The sequence below is a fragment of the Oncorhynchus nerka genome, linkage group LG5 (genome assembly GCF_034236695.1).
Source record: "Oncorhynchus nerka isolate Pitt River linkage group LG5, Oner_Uvic_2.0, whole genome shotgun sequence".
Classification (NCBI taxonomy): domain Eukaryota; kingdom Metazoa; phylum Chordata; class Actinopteri; order Salmoniformes; family Salmonidae; genus Oncorhynchus; species Oncorhynchus nerka.
Genome location: NC_088400.1, coordinates 41,202,592 through 41,222,782, shown reverse-complemented (window position 1 = coordinate 41,222,782; position 20,191 = coordinate 41,202,592). Strand labels below are relative to the sequence as shown.

At 41.9% G+C, this 20,191-nt stretch overlaps 1 protein-coding gene across 2 annotated transcripts in view; it reads right to left on the bottom strand.

The window, feature by feature from the left end:
• Nucleotides 1-19,535, bottom strand: part of LOC115129516 (ankyrin repeat domain-containing protein 50-like) — a 40,237-nt gene extending 20,702 nt beyond the window's left edge. Inside the window, exons 1-3 of one of the 2 annotated variants that reach the window (XM_065018670.1) lie at nt 19,311-19,535; nt 17,297-18,397; nt 5,158-5,393 (exon numbers count right to left, since the gene is read on the bottom strand). In XM_065018670.1, the coding sequence (XP_064874742.1) occupies nt 5,158-5,393; nt 17,297-17,799 (739 nt within the window). In that variant the 5' untranslated portion in view covers nt 17,800-18,397; nt 19,311-19,535. The remainder of the gene's footprint in view (nt 1-5,157; nt 5,394-17,296; nt 18,398-19,310) is intronic. The other variant, XM_029659935.2, reaches the window with a different exon arrangement.
• Between the last annotated feature and the right edge of the window lie 656 nt (nt 19,536-20,191).

The following is a 20,191-nucleotide window of genomic DNA, read 5'->3' as shown; positions in this document are numbered from 1 at the left end:
TGTTTGTGTAGCATTAGCAGAGCGGACGTGATGCTGCTGGCTAGTCGGTGGCTCACTCTTCCTGCATGGTCTCTGAAGTGTTGAGACTTCCCAAAGCACATTCCTCTCTGGAGAGAGAGAGAGATAGAGATAAAGAGAGAGAGAGAGTAAGAGAGACGGAGAGCGAGAAAGAGACATAACAGTTGAGCAAGTACTTAATACAAGTAATTCCAAGTTTGCTCCTCAGGAAGAAAAGTAAAAGTCATCCGTAATAACGGAATTCATTTTGAGTTCAAAGCCATGCAAAACTGTGCTTCCCATACTGAGACGACAAATATAGGATCGTTTATAAGGATCATTTGAGCTGGATGGTGGCCCACCCAATGCTTTAGCCACGAAATTACCTTTCCGGCAGAAGTTGTTCTCCAAAGGCAATCTTTACTGTATTCATGCGACCACAAAGTTCACACAACCACAAAACAGTGTGTACTGGTCTTCAAACATCTCCTCCGTTCAGGACAAAAGGGTTATTTCCAATAGTCACATTCGGTTGCTTGGCAGATAATGTAACGCATGACTCTGCCAACAAACTGGCCTTGTAAACCATATGGAGGAGTGTTTTTTGTGTATGCTTGGCCTCAACAAGTCTTTTGGTCTATTTTCGTCATGCGCTACACGATTTGTAAGTATTCTCACAGCGGTTATAGTAAGCCAGTGTGTCTAATGGAAGATAAAGTAAGTGTGTATGTGTGTAGAGGGGCTGCAGAGCTGAATGGTAGCTGACGGCGTGTAAAACACAAGGCACTGAATACAGACGGAACAACAATGAATAGTTTGAATACATCAAGAGATTGGAGTTTGCATTCGGTGTAGAATTTGTGAATGTCACAGAGTGGCAATTCAGAAGCACAAGCCACTTTATCGGATGTGTAGACTTGGATTCTGTGACAGATGGTACAATCGCTGGGAGCATTAAAAACATGTAACAGACAGGTCAAATGTACCTCCTTTTTAATTCTGTGTGGTATTTACAGTGACAGTAGACATGGGTTTGTCCCTTATCAAAAAGACAACAAAAGGGAACGAGGAGGGGAGTCAAAGCGAAAACACAAGAGATAACTGTTTTTTTATCAGATTGTTCCATGGAGAATAATCCTCTCAATAAAACCATATCAAAACAACCAAAACACAGGGCTGTCTGTTTAAGCAGCGAGCAGCTTCTCAGAAAGAATCCCAGTAATAATTCAAATCACTATTATATCAGAAAGCAACTTCCTGATAAGGATTATCATATGAGATTTAGATTGGTGGCATGTGCCAGCGGTAATTCCATCACCAACCTTTGGTGTTGTCTCAAATTAAATCCGAGGCAATCACAACATTCTGATACATTTTCGCTCAGGATAAATGGAATAATTGAAAAGTGTCAATCGTATGCAAATTGGACAAAGCCTTCCACTAGGGATGTGCATCTTTCCCTTTCAAGACGATTCTATACGTACACTACATGACCAAAAGTATGTGGACATCTGCTCGTCGAATATCTCATTCCAAAATCATGGGCATTAATATGGAGTAGGTACCCCTTTCGCTGCTATAATAGCCTCCACTCTTCTGGGAAGGCTTTCCACTAGATGTTGGAACATTTTTTCTGCGGGGATTTAATTCCATTCAGCCACAAGACCATTAGGGTGGCCGGGCACTGTTGGGAGATTAGGCCTGGCTCGCAGTCGCAGTTCCAATTCATCCCAAAGGTGTTCGATGGGCTTGAGGTCAGGGCTCTGTGCAGGACAGTCAAGTTCTTCCACACCAATCTCGACAAACCACCTCTGTATGGACCTCGCTTTGTGCATAGGGGCATTGTCATGCCGAAACAGGAAAGGGCCTTCCCCAAACTGTTGCCACAAAGTTGGAAGCACAGAATCGTCTAGAATGTCATTTTATGCTGTCGCGTTAAGATTTCCCTTCACTGGAACCAAGGGACCTAGCCCAAACCATGAAAACCATGTGTGGCCTACCACTTTGCGGCTGTGCCGTTGTTGCTCCTAGATGTTTTCACTCATAATATAAGCCCTTACAGTTGAACGAGGCAGCATAGGGAATAAAAATACATGTTTTATTGCATGGTGCAAGATTGAATGCAATTAATTGATTATTGAATGTTATGATGGACACAGCTTTGTAGAACCAAAACACAGCCCCTGCTCGACAAACTGGAACTCGAGAACGAATCATTTGGGGTGCTGCAGTTCGCAAACAATATTGTGTTATTAACCCTCATGCAATGTTTTACACCAAGTCTTTCATAATCTAGTCCAATTGCGGCCACAACTAGACCTTGTTTGAAATGTATCATAAATAGTTTAGTTTGTAGGCCTAGCAGTCAACAAATGTACATTGTTTAAAGCACACTTGAACAACTCTCAGTCACAAATGACAGCTCTAATAAGCCCCTTGAAGTGAATGACATGTGAACGAGATGCTTGTATAATCATGACTCTTTCTCGAGTTTTCAGTTCATCGTTCGCCGATAGGGGTCCTGCGTGCTCTGGGCATTACTGTCTGAAATGAACAAAATGAGTTGAAACATTCATTCTTTTGACTGAACGAGTTGAAGAGATCTGAATCAGTAAAAACAGCGGAACTTTCCATCACTAGTGTGTGTGTGTGTGTGTGTGCGCGCGCGTAAATGATGTATGTTGTGTATACTATGTAGGCACCTGAGCTGAGCCATAAGGGAGACTATGCATCTACCACCCTCACTACAAGATGTTTCTGGTCCCACCCCACTCTGGGTTCTGAAATCACCATCACCCACCAATTAACTTGCCATTTTTGCAGATTAAGTGTTTGAGCTAGTAATGTATCAATATTTACTGTTTACAAATGAACTATGACATTTCACCCCCCCCCCCATCTCAAAATTTTGAAGATTTTACATAATGATCTTCTCGTCTATGGCTTCGGCCATGCAGTGCGCCTCGCAAAAGTGATTGCGGTCCTCGTTATGAAATTTAAAAAATTACCTTGTATGTCGAAAAATCACCATATACACTGATTGTTTAAAGCAGAATTACCACAAAATTACCATATAAACTGATTGTTTAAAGCAAAATTACCAAAACTATTGCTGATGGTAACCTCGATTAATCCAAATGAAATCTATTTGCAAGCCCCGTTCAGCAGGTATAGATGAGAGTTGTCTCCTGTAGCATACTTTTAATCTGGCAAAACACATTTTCAACATAGATAACAATAACCTAGCAAACTACATAGGCTGTCACTCAACTAATAAAGCCTATTATCACAAAATCCATGTAGCATTAGAATGCTGAAGGTGCCGTGCAGATGTGCAAGATCAGGAACAAACTGCCTGCCTCGCGTTGGTCAGCGAGCGAAGCTGAGCACAGTGCGCATTTTGACTAGGCTACTGATATTGCCTGGGGTTGTCCGGCATGCAAAATGACTTGGAGATCAATGACTGTCAACAGTTGTCACAAAAGACAAGAGGTATTTTCGGAAGGTTAGATAGAATGTAATACGAGCAACAACAAAAATGTGAACCAGCTATTTGAAACGTTTTGAATTTTCTGACAGACTCATGCCACATTTGGTTAGGTTCGGGGTCCCAGGACTGCACTTGTGTCTTAAACATTTCAATCGGGGCGGATGTGTATCGGTGAATCACTACATCCCTACCTTCCTCTCAGATCCAGTTCAACAATGTACCTGTGTGTTCTGTGGGTTGATGATGGTATGAAAAGGAGACATGACAGAGCTATGATTCACCCACTGCTATGTTATGTTAAATCAAGACTGTTAGGCAGCAGGTCCAGGTCACCGGTGTAAACTGGTTTAATAAGAAATAAATGCCACTGCAGACCTTCCGGGCAACTGTTACATTTAATTGTCTCGGTGCAATGCTTCCATTTTCATTTCAGATCTATTTTATGTCCATCGGAATTAACATGCCGGGTCCACAATAGGTTCAAAATATCGATTAGGGGGGAAAAAAATCCTCTAGCAAATTCCTGTTCATGTTATCGCCGTACAAAAGATAACACTGCCATAGAAGAGCTTCAGGCAGGTTTCCAAAACCCAAAGGTTGCTTTTGATCCCCATTCGATCCCAAGTCTTTAACTGAGATCCAAGTTAGTATTTTTACATAGCGCATGTAAATATATTAGAATCTCTCTAGACATTTATTGTGATGTGTTTGCCCAATGCCAGAAACACTCACCTAAACTAGCATTGCATAGGAATTCTATTCAGGAAACGAATTGTTATGATCAACCACTTTCTGAACAGAGCACAGAATGAGCAGAGGTGTTTAAACGGGGTTTTACATAATGTTTCAAGCAGCAACAGGAGGGCATCTGAATTCCCCACATGTTGTGTTTGGAGAGGTAAAGGGGACACACAAACGTGCAGGTTCTGCGGCGGGTATTACACCCACACTCTCTCTTTCTGGTTTGATTAATGCTACGCCAGCATCTCTGCTCATCACCCAATAGTGGGCTGGCATTCTGACAACTAGATAATGGCTGCTAGTTCGACTTGTCATGGCGTACCGAGCAGTAGTCATTTCCGTAAGGCATCGTGATATTTAGACGTTCTGTGGCAGGCCCTAATCTTTTTAGCATTTGATGATGTTAAAATGTCTTCGGAATTAGCCTTTTCTGAGCCGACTCGGCTGGAATCACAGCATGACGTATGCTTTGTTTAATAGCTGCAGAAAAGGCTGACATTTATCACAATACGCAATAGAAAAGTTTGTTAGTGCGGAAGAACAAGGCATAACCTGCGCAGTAAGAGTTTAAATAGAAGTGAAAAGACTAGGCTTTTGCAAGGATCGCCTTACAGAAGACACAAAAGAAAATCCATATATCTCTTGAAAAACATCAGATTAATGTATGCAAATGAAAGCAGTTAGAATTCTGTTTTCTTCTTCAAGGAGACAGACCGGTGTCAATACAAAATGCCAAATCCCAGTTAATTGTTTGCGTGGCAATACATTTTCCTCCTTTCGGTGATAAAACAAACACATTTTACAGTAACACCAAATACTGAACAAAAGCATCACCATATGGATCCCAGATATGGGCCCCATCACCCTCTTCATTTGGGTGCCTGTATGAACACATATTTATTTATTTTTTTAAATATTTTTTTTTATACCTGTGAACAGTTTGGTGATGGCCCTGTTCTGGCGGCGTGCTGAGCAGATGAGAAGGAGCCAGGGCGGGAGGTACTCGTGGTGGCTGGCCAGGAGCTCAGCGATGGTCCTGGGGGTGCCTGAGCCTGAAGACCTCTGTTCTCCCTCTCCCAGCTGACAGCCTTCGTCGATGGAGTCAACCAGGAGGTAGAGGGCCTGCTGAGGTGGCTTGGCACTCAAGAGTGGGAGGAGAACACACCTTTAGGGCAAGAGAGAAGATGAGAGAGATTTAGAACTCTCTCTGTGCACCTAGCGCTTTCCACTGCGAGCTGATGCTGTTGAAGAGAGTTGAGGATGATTGCAGACGTACATCAACAAAAATAGATTTAATGTCGGTCTGAGTCACACGTTTGACTGTATCTTAGTAACTGTCTCTCTATCCACAGTTCAGCTTTCAGGCCCTTGACAGGCCTTCACAGTGCAAATGCAAATCTTTAGGGAATTGAAACCTGCAGTTATAGATAACAGGTGACATGCCCCCCCAAAAGCTTCTGAAAAAAATCCTGGGGAAAACACTGGACTGTATGTACTGTATATAGACAGTGTCCTAAATATTTGTTCTTAGCCGGGAGCTGAAATAACTGAATTTCAACTGAATTTCAATTGAAAGCAGACAGAGCAGGTCCATATTAATCAAATGATGACGTGACAGTTTACAAGGCCGACGACTGTCTGGAATAGCCAGGAAAATCTTTTGAAAGTCGTTAAAAAAACGCTCTGTGTTTGAGCCTACACACCCCAAAAAAACAGCCTCACTACACTGTGAATAATGTACAGTATTAAACCACATCAATCCTTGTCTATACTCACAAACCCAAGGGTTTAAATGCTGCATTAACCTTGAAATAACATGAGCGTTAAAAGCCAAAGGGAAAAGTGAAGACCCCATTTGCTCGAATGATAACGTGTATTATGACTGCGTGCATAAATGCCATGAAGCCAGCATTGTATCAGTTCCCGTTTTATTTTCCCAACCTGCATGCTTGTGCTGGCAAACCTTCAGTGCCTGTGTACAGTACAGAGCTGCTACCCCCAGCCTGATTCCAGTCTTGAGGCTGTTGTTTTGCTGTTGTAAATTACCGCCACCGCTAAAACAGCGCTTAGTTATGCATATCCCTCGCTGATCAAATTGGAGCCTTTTAAACATGACTTTTAGTCAGACTGTAATTCCAATGCAAGGGCTCAGCAAACACTTTCCAGCCAAACCTCCCCTCCAATCCTCTATTTTTCCAACAGCTCAATTTCTCAAGTGCAAGAAAAAGAGGGTAGTGCGCAGTCATCAACCTGCAAGCTCCATCATTACATCGCTCCATCTCACGAGAAACATGGCCGATTGCTCTTTCTGACGGCTGCAGCCCCACATCGAATCTGCAGCACAGACAGGAAAACCAGCCAAGAGGAATGCCAATCTGCACAGTTTGTGTACTGCAAACAACTACAGCAACGCCGCCTGCAGACAAACAAATTCACAGAGACAGCAATGCGGGCCTTGTTATGAGACAAAGAGCTATTCTTTTCCTTTAAAATCAACTGCTTTCAGAACTGTTGATAACTGACCTCCCTGCAGGAAGAAGACAGGGGCTTGAAATGAGCACAACAATGGGCTGGGTGCCAGACTAACGTCCGAAGAGCCTCAGCCAATGATGAGTGTATCTGTGACTCATACTTTGCCCCGCACGTTAACACTAACTATTTTGGTTGTTCTTATTCCGTCTTCGACATATGTAAATAGCGGAGAGCAATTATCATTTAGAGAAAGAAAGAGAATGTGAAATGTCCCTAACGCACCCGCCATCTGTTGTGCTGCAAGTCCCCATCTTCCACGGCCCGGCCACATTATGCAATGTGGGCTTCGCTTTGAAGTTTCAGTGAAGATGTTTAGGCCGACAGGCAGCCCTGGGCACCTTGCTCACGTCTTACACATTTACTGAGACGCTTTTATGGGGTGGGGGCTGAGCCTGAAATTTCCTTCATCATGCAATGGCGCAGGGAGACTGTGGCTCAGGTCCAATATACCGTGCATGGCCGGCCATGACACCATTCTATTAATGGAAAAGAACAGCAGGTGGGTCAACTAGTCACTGCAGAGACCCCATTGAAAAGCAATAGCGACTAGCACAGGGTCCACTGGAAACCTGAACGAGACTCTTTTAATGAAGAAAATGAAGATTTCTTCATTTAACGATTCCATTTGGAGAAAAAAGCCTGCTCAGGTTCTTTGCCTTAGTCAGGAGAGATTAGCAGAAAAAGACTGCATGACAACAGCTGACTCATGGCCCCATCAGGGGGTGGAGAAAGAAAAAGCAACCAGCTCTCAATCTGGAAAATTCATTTTTATTAATTTATACATAAAGCATGGTGTAATTCCAATCATCTTCTCCTAACGAGTCAACCTGAGAGAGACAATGTGAGGGGTTCTGCTGGGAGCAATGTGGATTCTGAGAATTTAGCAAAATGGCAGCCATGACACAGCAAGCGCTGTTACCCCATTGCATTAGCACTTTTCACACCGAACATGTGCCATATTTATGCACGGGTGAATTGGTAACATGCCAACTACGCTGGAATGAATAATGCTAGCATTTTGTCAAAGAGGAGTAAAGAACGTACAGTAAAGTGTTTCTAAAGTGATGGGGCTCTCAGACATGTCAACACAACACAATGTGAACTGGTGCTGCAGAACAAAGTACAACCATGTCTAAAAGTTCAAACAACTGCATCTCCACAACCCACAAGCATCTGCAAGCAGAAAAACATATATATATATATATAGCATAAAGCTATTCGGTCCACATTTCATAACTCCATGGGCTCCCCCCATGGATCTTGTGAGGTAGGTTCTCCTCACCGACCTCACAAGTTCAACACACACACACACACACGCACGCACGCACGCACACACACACACACACACACACACACACACACACAAGAACTAGACAAATTTAAACCTGTTTGCTTTTCCAGAGCATAACAAACAGTGATGTGGTGTTCTTTTTTTAATTACCAGAACACAATCTATTTATGAAATTTGATACAGAAATGTAGCCTATTAGAACAGTGGTCACCAAATGGTCGATCGCGATCGACTGACGCATCTCCAAGACATTCCTGTCTTGCGCTGTTGGCAGTAGGTGCACTTGTTTCAGCAGCCCTGTGCGCCGGTAGGCAAAGTGTTTCATATGTCTGAAGGTACAAACTCTGCATACTTGGCATGTCCAGAGAGCAAATCAAATGCACATATTAGAGGTCGACCGATAATGATTTTTTTAACGCCGATACCGATTATTGGAGGACCAAAAAAAGCCGCTACCGATTAATCAGACAATTATTATATATTTTTTTGTAATAATGACAATTGCAACAATACTGAATGAACACTTATTTTAACTTAATATAATCCCTCAATAAAATCAATTTAGCCTCAAATAAATAATGAAACATGTTCAGTTTGGTTTAAATAATGCAAAAACAAAGTGTTGGAGAAGAAAGGAAAAGTGCAATATGTGCCATGTAAGAAAGCGTTTAAGTTCCTTGCTCAGAACATGAGAACATATGAAAGCTGGTGGTTCCTTTTAACATGAGTCTTCAATATTCCCAGGTATGATGTTTTAGGTTGTAGTTATTATATTTTTGAATTATAGGACTATTTCTCTCTACACCATTTGTATTTCATTAACATTTGACTATTGGATGTTCTTATACTTGCCAGTGTAACAGTATAGCTTCCCCCCGCTCCTACCTGGGCTCGAACTAGGAACACAACAACAACAGCCACACTCGAAGCAGCGTTACCCATGCAGAGCAAGGGGAACAACCACTCCAAGTCTCAGAGCGAGTGACGTTTGAAACGCTATTAGCGCGCACCCCGCTAACTACCTAGCCATTTCACATCAGTTACACCAGCCTAATCTCGGGAGTTGATAGGCTTGAAGTCATAAACAGCTGCTGGCAAACGCACGAAAGTGCTGTTTGAATGAATGCTTACGAGCCTGCTGCTGCCTACCATCGCTCAGACTGCTCTATCAAATCATAGACTTAGTTATAACATGATAACACACAGAACTACGAGCCTTGGGTCATTAATATGGTTGAATCCGGAAACTATCATCTCGAAAACAAGACATTTATTCTTTCAGTGAAATACGGAACCGTTCTGTATTTTATCTAACGGGTGGCATCCATAAGTCTAAATATCCCTGTTAGATTGCACAACCTTCAATGTTATGTCATAATTACGTACAATTCTGGCAAATTAGGTGAACCAAACTGTTGCATATACACTGACTCTGCGTGCAATGAACGCAAGAGAAGTGACACAATTTCACCTGGTTAATATTGCCTGCTAACCTGGATGTCTTTTAGCTAAATATGCAGGTTTAAAAATATATACTTCTGTGTATTGGTTTTAAGAAAGGCATTGATGTTTATGGTTAGGTACACATTGGAGCAACGATACACACCACATCGATTATATGCAACGCAGGACACGCTAAATAAACTAGTAATCACCATGTGTAGATAACTAGTGATTATGATTGATTGATTGTTTATTATAAGATAAGTTTAATGCTAGCTAGCAACTTACCTTGGCTTATTGCATTCGCGTAACAGGCAGGCTCCTCGTGGAGTGCAATGTAATCAGGCGGTTAGAGCGTTGAACTAGTTAACTGTAAGGTTGCAAGATTGAATCCCTGAGCGAACAAGGTAAAAATCTGCTGTTCTGCCCCTGAACGAGGCAGTTAACCCACCGTTCCTAGGCCGTCATTGTTCTTAACTGACTTGCCTAGTTAAATAAAGGTGTACATTTTTTGGGCTAAATCGGTGTCCAGAAATTTCCGATTGTTATGAAAACTTGAAATCGGTCCTAATTAATCGGCCATTCCGATTAATCGGTCGACCTCTAGCACATATATGCCTACCGCTAGCCAATCAGATTGCTCAGATCACTGTGTCTGCAGCTTCCTCGTTGATACTGTGATTTCAAAACATCTAAAACTATGGCTAGTGAGAGACTTTCAACGAAAATCTACTTCTACACCCGCGGTGTGACCTGCACTGCAGCTTCAATAAATGAGGCAAAGTGTATAGATAGGCTTGTGTTGTAATTATTAGAGTCTGTGTGTTTTTTGTAAGAATATTTCCCTTTCTCTGGTCATACAAATCAAATCAAATTGTATTTGTCACATGCGCCGAATACAACAGGTGTAGACTTTACTGTGAAATGCTTACTTACAAGCCCTTAACCAACAGTGCAGTTCAAGAAGAGTTAAGAAAACATTTACCAAATAAACGAAAGTAAAAAATTATAAAAAAGTAACACAATAAAATAACAATAACGAGGCTACATACAAGGGGTACCGGTAACGAGTCAGTGTGCGGGTGTACAGGTTAGTTGAGGTCATTTGTACATGTGGGTAAGGGTGAAGTGACTACGCATAGATAATAAACAGCGAGTGGCAGCAGTGTACAAAACAAAGGGAGGGGGGGGGGGGTATCAATGTAAATGTGAGAGGTGCAATGGTGCAGTGTATTTTAGTCTTTCGCAGTAACTTGATTCAAGGTGCAAACAGCAAATTAGTTGGCTTAAGGACAAAAAGGGCATCTGGTAATGGATGTTGCAAAATAAAACAAACATGTTCAAGCTTCCTAGAAAATGTAGTCTAGAGCTGTCTAATAAACAGTGCTCAATAGACAGCTCAGCTAATGCAAGATAGAGACAGAAGTGGCTAGCGTATACAATTAAATAACCTGCACAAAAGCAACTTACTTTGTGCTTTGGACCAAGAAAACAAAACACGTGATCAATTTGGTATAAACCGAAAATTAATTTAAATGGCTTAAAAGCAGAAAAAGTACACAACTTAAGATAGCTGAATGAACAAAAACAGATTTAAGCCCTACACTAACCCCTGAACGCCCAGACGAGGTGTGCAATCCCAGGTCAGATGGACAATTATTCAACACTGTCAGTGGGATCTGAAATTTCATCCCTTCCAACTCCACGACCCCCTGCGCCTTCTTCTATACCACTGTTAAAATTGACTCTGGGACACGCAACACAGTACACAGCATGCTAGATGTCTGACAAAGTCTGATGGGACAATGAGATGGTCTCCTGTATTTCACCCTGATGAGGTAACTGCCTCCCCTCCCATTCACTCTGGTCAGAATGAGACAGAAGAAGAAGGCTGATATCCTGCACAGCATTGCACGATTGACATCCTCTGAGAGCACAGAAGATCAACCGCAGCTGGGGCTTTCATTTCACATCACTTAGCGACCTCCGAACGTGCACAGGCAACAGCTCAGTTAACATTTAACCCGTTCGTCATGCAAACACGCAAAGGGGATCTGATGCACATGTTTGGGCTTTTTAGTGCGATAACACCCCCTCCCATACCCACAGCCCCTGTATGCCAAGTCAAAGCGACGTGGACAGGGAGGCTGGCTCCAGAATGCTGAGTCATCGCAGCATCCTTTAAAAAGTGGCCTAATCTGTAGCGAGTCTTTCTGCAGCCGAGCAACGCATGACGGGCGCGCAGCATTTCATCTTCGATTAGCATCCTCTTTTTTCACTCCAACTGCCGCTCTGTAATCCCCAAAGCCACTAGCAATTACTAATTGAAATGACTACAATAAGAGTAAATGTACTGGTACAACTTTACAATAAGTGTCCCTTATAATAATGTATTTCCATGGTGTGCAGGTACTGTGTTATCCTAGTGAAGGTAAACATTGTTTCATGGTACTTACCACTGTTGCACCTGTAGAATGCACAAATTCAAGAATTTGGCAATAAACTCAAGAGTTGAGATGCATTTTTAGGATATATGATCATGACACAGGTTTGTGAGGTTAGAACAACCATGTGTGACTCACCACCTGGATTCGGTCTTATGTAGCAAAATTTGAAAATTAGTTTTTTATGTTGGATATAAGTAGAGACTCAGAGCTACAAAATGGTATATCATACACTGTATTTTGAGGATCAAAAAGTTGAAAGTTGATAAACTTGTAACTCACTTTTGAGAAAATGGCCTTTGAATGTTTTGGTATCTAGTGAAGAGCTCTTCTTTATCTACAACCATTCAGCATCGTTTACACCCTCTTAAGCTTTAGCCCCACCCATCTCGTTTCACACTCGGAGCATTCAGAGCGCACACTTGGTGCTCTGGCTGATAATTTGTTAACCTCTGGATAACATGAAAACAGCGAGCTAGCCAGGTAAACAATGAACCTAGCTAGGTAAAAAAAAGTGTAAGATCACACACATCACGTAACGTTCGCTAACGAGCCAGCCAGCTCACGTTAGCTAGTTAAGGGCTTGTAAGTAAGCATTTCACTGTAAGGTGATTTCACTGTTACGTGATGTGTGTGATCTTTCACTTTGTTTACCTAGCTAGGTTCATTGTTTACCTGGCTAGCTAGCTGTTTTCATGTTGTATTCTGCGCATGTGACATAACATTTGATTTGAAAGTGGAGAGCAACGCTTATGCAGCTCAATACATAAAAAACAAAGATGAGTTCGACATGATTACCAACACAGACTGACCAGCTCAAATAGACAGATGCATTCTACATGGCAGACCAAACCGAACTCCTCTCTCGGCATGTCCAGCCCTCTCATTATCTCAGCCAATCATGGCTAGTGGGAAAGTTACTGTTTTTTTCTGTGGCTTAACCAACAAGGCTGGTAATTTAACAATTGTATTCGTATTTAGATGGCATACAAGGTTGTTATTAATGCACATTTTTATTTTATTTTACCTTTATTTAACTAGGCAAGTCAGTTAAGAAAAAAATCTTACTATCAATGACGGCCTAGGAACAGCGGGTTAACTGCCTTGTTCAGGGGGAGAACAACATTTGTTTTACCTTGTTAACTCGGGGATTCGATCTTGCAACCTTTCGGTTACTAGTCCAATGCTCTAATCACTAGGCTACTTGCCGCCCCACATGAAAGTTCATTTTTGATAAAAACATATTATTTTACGTTTCAATTGGCTCTCCTGTGAGGTCATGACTTGCGACATACGCCTAGTTTCTTGAATCAGGTCACATATGTCATGAACATATAGTGTCAGCAGAGTTTCAATAGATCCAGGTAGGGATGGGTGATACGTCCTAAAAATCATATGTAGAGTTGTTTAAACTTATGGACGATTCAAAATATATCTCAATTTCTTTTTAAACATTTTCCCAAAATAAGCTTTGTTGTTGTAAATACACTACATTACAAACAGTCAGCAATAATCTAATGAATTCAGGGCTTGTTAAATTATACCTAGGCTAAATGTTAGCCTTCCACAACCCACTAATGATTCAATTGTTTTATTACAAAAAATGTAAACTGCTTTTTTTGCCATAATCACTGACCTTGCTTTCAATTCTCTCTGGTGCATCGTACACATAGCACTGAAGGAAAAAAAACTAGATTATTGCTATACAGGCATTTGGAACATTGCGCTAGAACATACATTTGAATTATTCAAATTAATTGGATATATCGCCCAGCCCTACATCCAGATCGCATTCCATAATTTACAGAGTTTCTGAAAGTTTCTCCTTATTTTACAAACAACATCTGAAGTGCCGAATTACAGTAGACGAAAAGCTCCATATTGCTGTCAAACTTAATTTGTAAATGTTAGCAACAAGCTAGTCAATGCCTACAGCCATTGCATGTATAAAGATTTAGAACATTACCTTGCTCTGCTAGCTGTAGGCCTATGTATTTAAAAATATATATATATATACACTACCGTTCAAAAGTTTGGGGTCAGTTAGAAATGTCCTTGTTTTTGAAAGAAAAGCACATTTTTTGTCCATTAAAATAACATCAAATTGATCAGAAATACAGTGTAGACATTGTTAAAACTTATTATGGCTGCAGTGGCAGTATTGAGTAGCTTGGATGAAATGTGCCCAGAGTAAACGGCCTGCTCCTCAGTCCCAGTTGCTAATATATGCATATTGTTATTTTTATTGGATATGAAACACTCTGCAGTTTCTAAAACTGTTTGAATGATGCCTGTGAGTATAACAGAACTCATATATGGCAGGCAAAAACCTGAGAAGAAATCCAAACAGGAAGTGAGAAATCTGAGGTTGGTCGATTTTCAACCCAGCCCCTATTGAATTCACGGCAAGAGCTGAATGAGTCAGGTTACTGGCAGAGAGCCGGGTCCTGGTCACGCGCAATTCACATGATAGTAACCTGTATGGCTTTTCTACACACAAAGGAATTCTCCTTTTGGAACTTTATTGAAGATTTATGATAACAACACCTTAAAGATTGATTCTATACTTAAGTTTGACAAGTTTCTTCGACCTGTAATATAACTTTTTGAAGTTTTCATCCGACGTTCGGATGGACTTGCAAGAGCGTTTGGATTTGTATACCTAAGCCCTAACAAAAGTATCTACTTGGACATAAATAATGGACATTATCGAACAAATCAAGCATTTATTGTGGAACTAGGATTCCTGGGAGTGCATTCTGATGAAGATCATCAAATGTAAGGGAATATTTATTATGTGATTTCTGGTTTCTGTTGACTCCAACATGGAGCCTTTTTGAAATGATAAACTTGGATTAGCTAACATATCGTGCCATTGGAACAAAGGAGTGATGGTTGATGATAATGGGCCTCTAATCGCCTATGTAGATATTCCATTAAATATCAGCTGTTTCCAGCTAAAATAGTCATGTACAACATTAACAATGTCTACGCTGCATTTCTGATCAATTTGATGTTATTTTAATGGACAAAAAATTAGCTTTTCTTTCAAAATCAAGGACATTTCTAAGTGACCCCAAACATTTGAAGAGTGTATATATTTTGACTAATGAGACAATTCAATTAAATGGCGAATGTTAATTTGGAGGAAAATAGAAATCTAATGTTTAGAAAAACTTCCTTCAACTTTCTTAGCAAAAGGATCATAAAGGAAAACACTTTGACCCACCAAGTGAACAAAATACTGCCAAGAAACTCAAACCTGGTTATCAGATTCAAGCCATGATCACTTTCCAAGGTTCCTTTGCTCCCAACACACAGATTTGCCTGGCAGTTATTCAAACTACTGCATGCTCATTTAAAAATCCCCCTTACAAACAAACCCCAAAAGCTCTCACCTAAACAAAAATAGAACCTGCCCTTTCAGCACATTTCCCAGTGCCTTGAGCTTTTAGAGTGCCCACATGACTGAGTTTATTCCACCTATTTATTTATGCTCTTTTGCCCTGAGGAAAAAAAGCTAAACATGTTGCAGGGAGACCTTTTGATAGTTTCAAACGACAAGGTCAAATTAATTCCACTGTTAGTACTCTGGTCAAAACACGGTAGAGGCCATTGCTAGAGGGAAAGCATGTTGCAATTAGATGACATGGGTAAATTGGTGAGATTCCATTGTATATTGCCAAGTTTGTGCAGTTTTGTTGGTTATCAACAGTCCTACACGCTGCTTGAATTCCGCCCCACCCACCTTCCTCCCGGGTTTTTACACTTTGTTGTTGTTTCTATCTAGATGAAGCGTAAAGGTATATAACTTGTTCTGGTGACTACAATAGCACACACAACGGTGAATGGAGAGGATGGCAGTGCATAGGATGGAGACCAGGTTGAACCAGGTTTAATGTATTGACACAACCAGTGATTACGATCAACAAACATGCTTGTTTAGGCCAAGGAATTTGGCCAACCCCTCTGGCATTCACATGCTGGTAAGGCCTTAAAACAGAGTCTGAGGTCAAGGCTCCACCAGTCTTGTTTACCAGGAGCCCAACCTTTACAAATGAACACACTATTTTTCATTATTGAGCAACAATGTAGCCTTGTTTTTGGAACATGTTCACCTGAGATGAGATTCCACTTCTAAAGTAAATTAGGGGAACCCTAAGTTTGGAAAAAGAATACACTTTTATAATCCTCCATTGCTTGCTTTGCCTATTGAACATGTCCGGACACAAAGATAGAGCGGTGGATATTGGCTGTGATACAGATCTTCCACTTCCCAACTTTCTGCAACCTGATAGGATCTAGTATTTGTGTACAACAGTGCCCAAGATTCTTTTACACCAGAGATGGCGATAAGACATTCTCCAGAGTGCATATTTACTCCACAAACAAAAGGCTGTAATCTTCGTTCTTCGATAACAATTCTGTCTGTTGTCCGCGGAGTCTGAACCAAACCTCAAGCGGTAAAGAAATGCACTTGTTTAGGCCAGGCTGGGTTGGTGATGCTGTCTGTGAGAAGCTTTCCATTCCCTTGACACTGACCAGAACTGGACCTCTGTCTGTCCACTGGTTGTTTATGTCCCCCAAGTTAACCTGCCTTCTATCGCAAATGTCACAGTCAAGTCCCAGGCATCAATAGTGGCCTTATTGCTATAATAACTGACACAGGGCTACTTCCTCAGCTTCTTTTGGGAAAGATGTGAAAGACCGGGGAAATCAATGAGTCCATTGGCCATTTAAAAATGATTTACCTCGCCGAACGTTTGACCCACTTTCCCAGTGTGTGATGTAAAGACGGCGCAATAAGCATCACCAGATGGCCAGACAAGAGGCATGTGTGTTCAACACCGCATTCCATCCCATGTGTGTATAGTATAGACTGGTTGACCCATCGTGCTGACAAGTCGTGCAAGTAGCATACACACAAGGCAGTTCCTTTACAAATATAGGTTCAAACCCCTTTTTAAAGCCCCAGTCTTACAGAGAGAAAAGTCTGTGTGGATCACATTATATGACCAAGCTTGATCCTGTACGGTACTTTGTCTCACATGTGCAGCCCACGTCATCATATAGGGCAGTCAGTCACACACTTCCAAGCAGTACATTCTTCCCTCCAGCCAACTGAGCCTGGGTGCCACTTAAAATAACTGACCTTTTTCTCAACTAAGGGCTAGCGGGGACAGTTCCACAGCATACCACAGAACAGGAAAACAACAACACAAACACTATGTCAATGGGTAGCGGGACAGAGGACTGCTGGGGTAGGGTTAAGGGAAGTGTGTGAGCAGTAAAAGTGGGAGGGGTGGGGTAAGGACAGGGGGGTGGAGGGAAGTGGGTGGGGCAGCAGGCTTCACCTACCTCTTGAAAGCCTCAGTGGGGTTTCTCTCACACTCCCCGGGCTGCAGGACGCTCTGCACCGCTGGATCGCGCACCTTCTCCTCGTAACCCGGCAACAGGCCGCTCCGGCAAATCTGGGCCACCAGACCTCGGATGAAGCCGCCCAGGCAGAGTGTGTCCGAGTCGTCCGCCCGACAGAAATGGAAGGCCAGACTCTGCTGCTGCAGCCCCCGATGAGTGCCCTGGGCTGACGAGGGCCACAGGAGCTCCGTGCACAGGGCCGTCTTCCCGCTCCCAGGCCCCCCCACCAGCAACACCCCCCAGGCGGTGGCCTTCGCAGAGCCTGCTGCAGAGCTGCCACAGGGGTTAGATGCGCCAGTGCCGGAGGCACCGGCCTGCTTGCTGGGAGTGCTGGTCAAACCACTCAGGCCATTAGTCTTTTCCTGGAGACAGTGCTGGATCTTGTGGAAGACCCACTCCCTGCAGTAAAAGCGCTTCCCCTGCAGCAAACTGGTTTGGGCCATTTTGAGATACTGCTGTTCTGGCTTTTCCTCATAGGGCTTTCCTTGCCCTCACATTTTCAACCCAGAGTAGGCCAGCTGTAAATTTGAGTATCCATTTTTTTTTTGCCTCCACATGTGCCTTTCCAAGTTGATTGCAGCTGTCCTTAGTGTTGTGATAAAGACAGTGTGCAACTGAAGCTCCCTTCTGAGAAAACAGAATGGCTGTGGGCGAGAAAAGCAGTTTTTGGGACGTCGCTGAATATCTGGGGCAAAAAAAGAGTCACAATTGAGGCTTGTACTGTACATTTTCCACTAACTTCTTCCATGGCTTTCTCATTGGCTGGACTGAATGCTCAGTGTTATTCCAGGTTTGTTGCTTTAACATGGTGTTGTGCATGACAGGGCACAGGGCTTTGAGTGCATCCACTATCAAACTCAACCACAGCTTGATCAAATTAGCCCTGAGAGTCAGTGATTTGTTTCCCTTGATACATTTCATAGGGAAACTGGAGCAGGTATATAGTTTCCATTACATTAACATTTGAGAGTGCCAGAGTTGTGTTGGTCTCTCCAATAACATTGATTGCCTGGTCACTTTCCTGGAATAAACAGAAGCTTGCTGTAAAAAAATAAAAATAATAATAAGATTACAGATTCAACTTTTATCTAGCCTATACAATTACACAGTTCACTCTCACTGGAAAATGCATAGCTTTGCAGAATGGGGGAGCGTGTTTATAACACAGTAACTAACAAGACATTGTAGATGGTCCACACTCTTGGAGTCTTGGCAAGGTTTCGTTCAGTATCTCTAACCTACTCACTGATATCTCCCTTCCTTCCAAGGTGGCTTTAAATCGCAAACATTTCACATCCGGGGAAAAAAACTCCAAATGAGAGGACCCCCTTTTATCTGCATACAGCGACATTAACGTTCCCTATCCCACGATGCAATAATGACTCAAATAAATAACTTGGAAGTGTGGTTTCTTTTCAGATCGCCAATACAGTGAGTGTAATATGTCTATCAATTTAAAACACGTGTATTATGTCTGTTGAATGTTATTCACCTTTCTCCTGTTTTCTAGGCGCCCACCTCATCGCGTAACCAATAGCCTGCTACAGCGCTCTCATTTTGGAAATACATGACAAAGAGGCAGTTTTAAACTCATTAAAGAAATGCAACCGCAAGCAAAAGCCTACAAATATGTATTAGGGGTAGTAAACTGTCATAGGTATCGATGAAAAGTGGGCGAAAGACTGATCGGGCTACGCCGTCTTTTGTATGACAAAAAAAACCTCACCCATTTCAAATGGAATATAATTTAACACCTTTAGTCAGTCTAAAAACCTACAATATCTAAAATACAATGGCATTCCTACAAACAAAGAATAGGTCAATGAGCTGAACGCGGCCCTTAATCTTGTAAAATACAATGTAAAAAGTGTTTTTTAACTTCAAGCAAATGTGGAACGTTTGCTCATTTTTCAATGTTACAGTTTGAAATACCGTATAGCCTACGGCTTCTCACCTCTTGCTGAATCCCCCTTTTCATTTGGTTGCTGTGTCCGTGATTAAACCATTTGTCTCTCTAACCAAATGCTATGCTTTAAAAGCAATATTTGATTAGCCTAATCTGTTTCTAAACGCAATCTTCGAATTTTTCCATCAGCGTCTTTGCATTCTCTTTCTTTCAGCAGCCGCGGCTCCTCCTGCTATCCAACACAGCGCTGCAGCCTACTATACTTAACCAGTCTCTCAGCCTCCAAACATTCTAATATTCTATCTCTTGCATTCAGAGCACACACGCAGGATGGACGCAAAGTCTGATGGGAATTAGAGTTTTATAGGTACCGAAGCCGCCATTATAAGGGCCTTAAAATAAGAAAAACATTGACTTTCTGCATTATAGAACATTAATAACGAGTGTAACGTTTTTGAGGTGAAACCACTGCAGCAGCTTTTCTCTTTATTTACATAGATGTTTTACAATGCTAAAATAATTTTATTAGAACAATGTTGCATAGAGTTAAAAGAGACCGTTTCAGACATTCCCACACGCCTTATAATCACTGATGAAGTTTGACCATTGAAATAAAGGCAAAAAAATAATTACTTTGCAGTTCCAACACATGCTTGCACATTGTGATTAAAACTGTTGCTTGTGCCTGGTACATTTTCTCTTGCAGATCACACAGAGTCTAAATTAGTGTTTAAATTTCCTAGTAAATACCTTTCCTTCGTGTAAAAGCGTTGCCTGACTCTCCCCACCTGGAGAAGGTATGTTTATAGAGATGCCCCCAGCGGACGCGCCAGAGAGAGATAAGCAAATCTATATATTGAACCTAGCCTTTCTCCCATGATCACACACATACACATTAATCTCTCCTCTGTCTATTCCTCCAGTGCTGT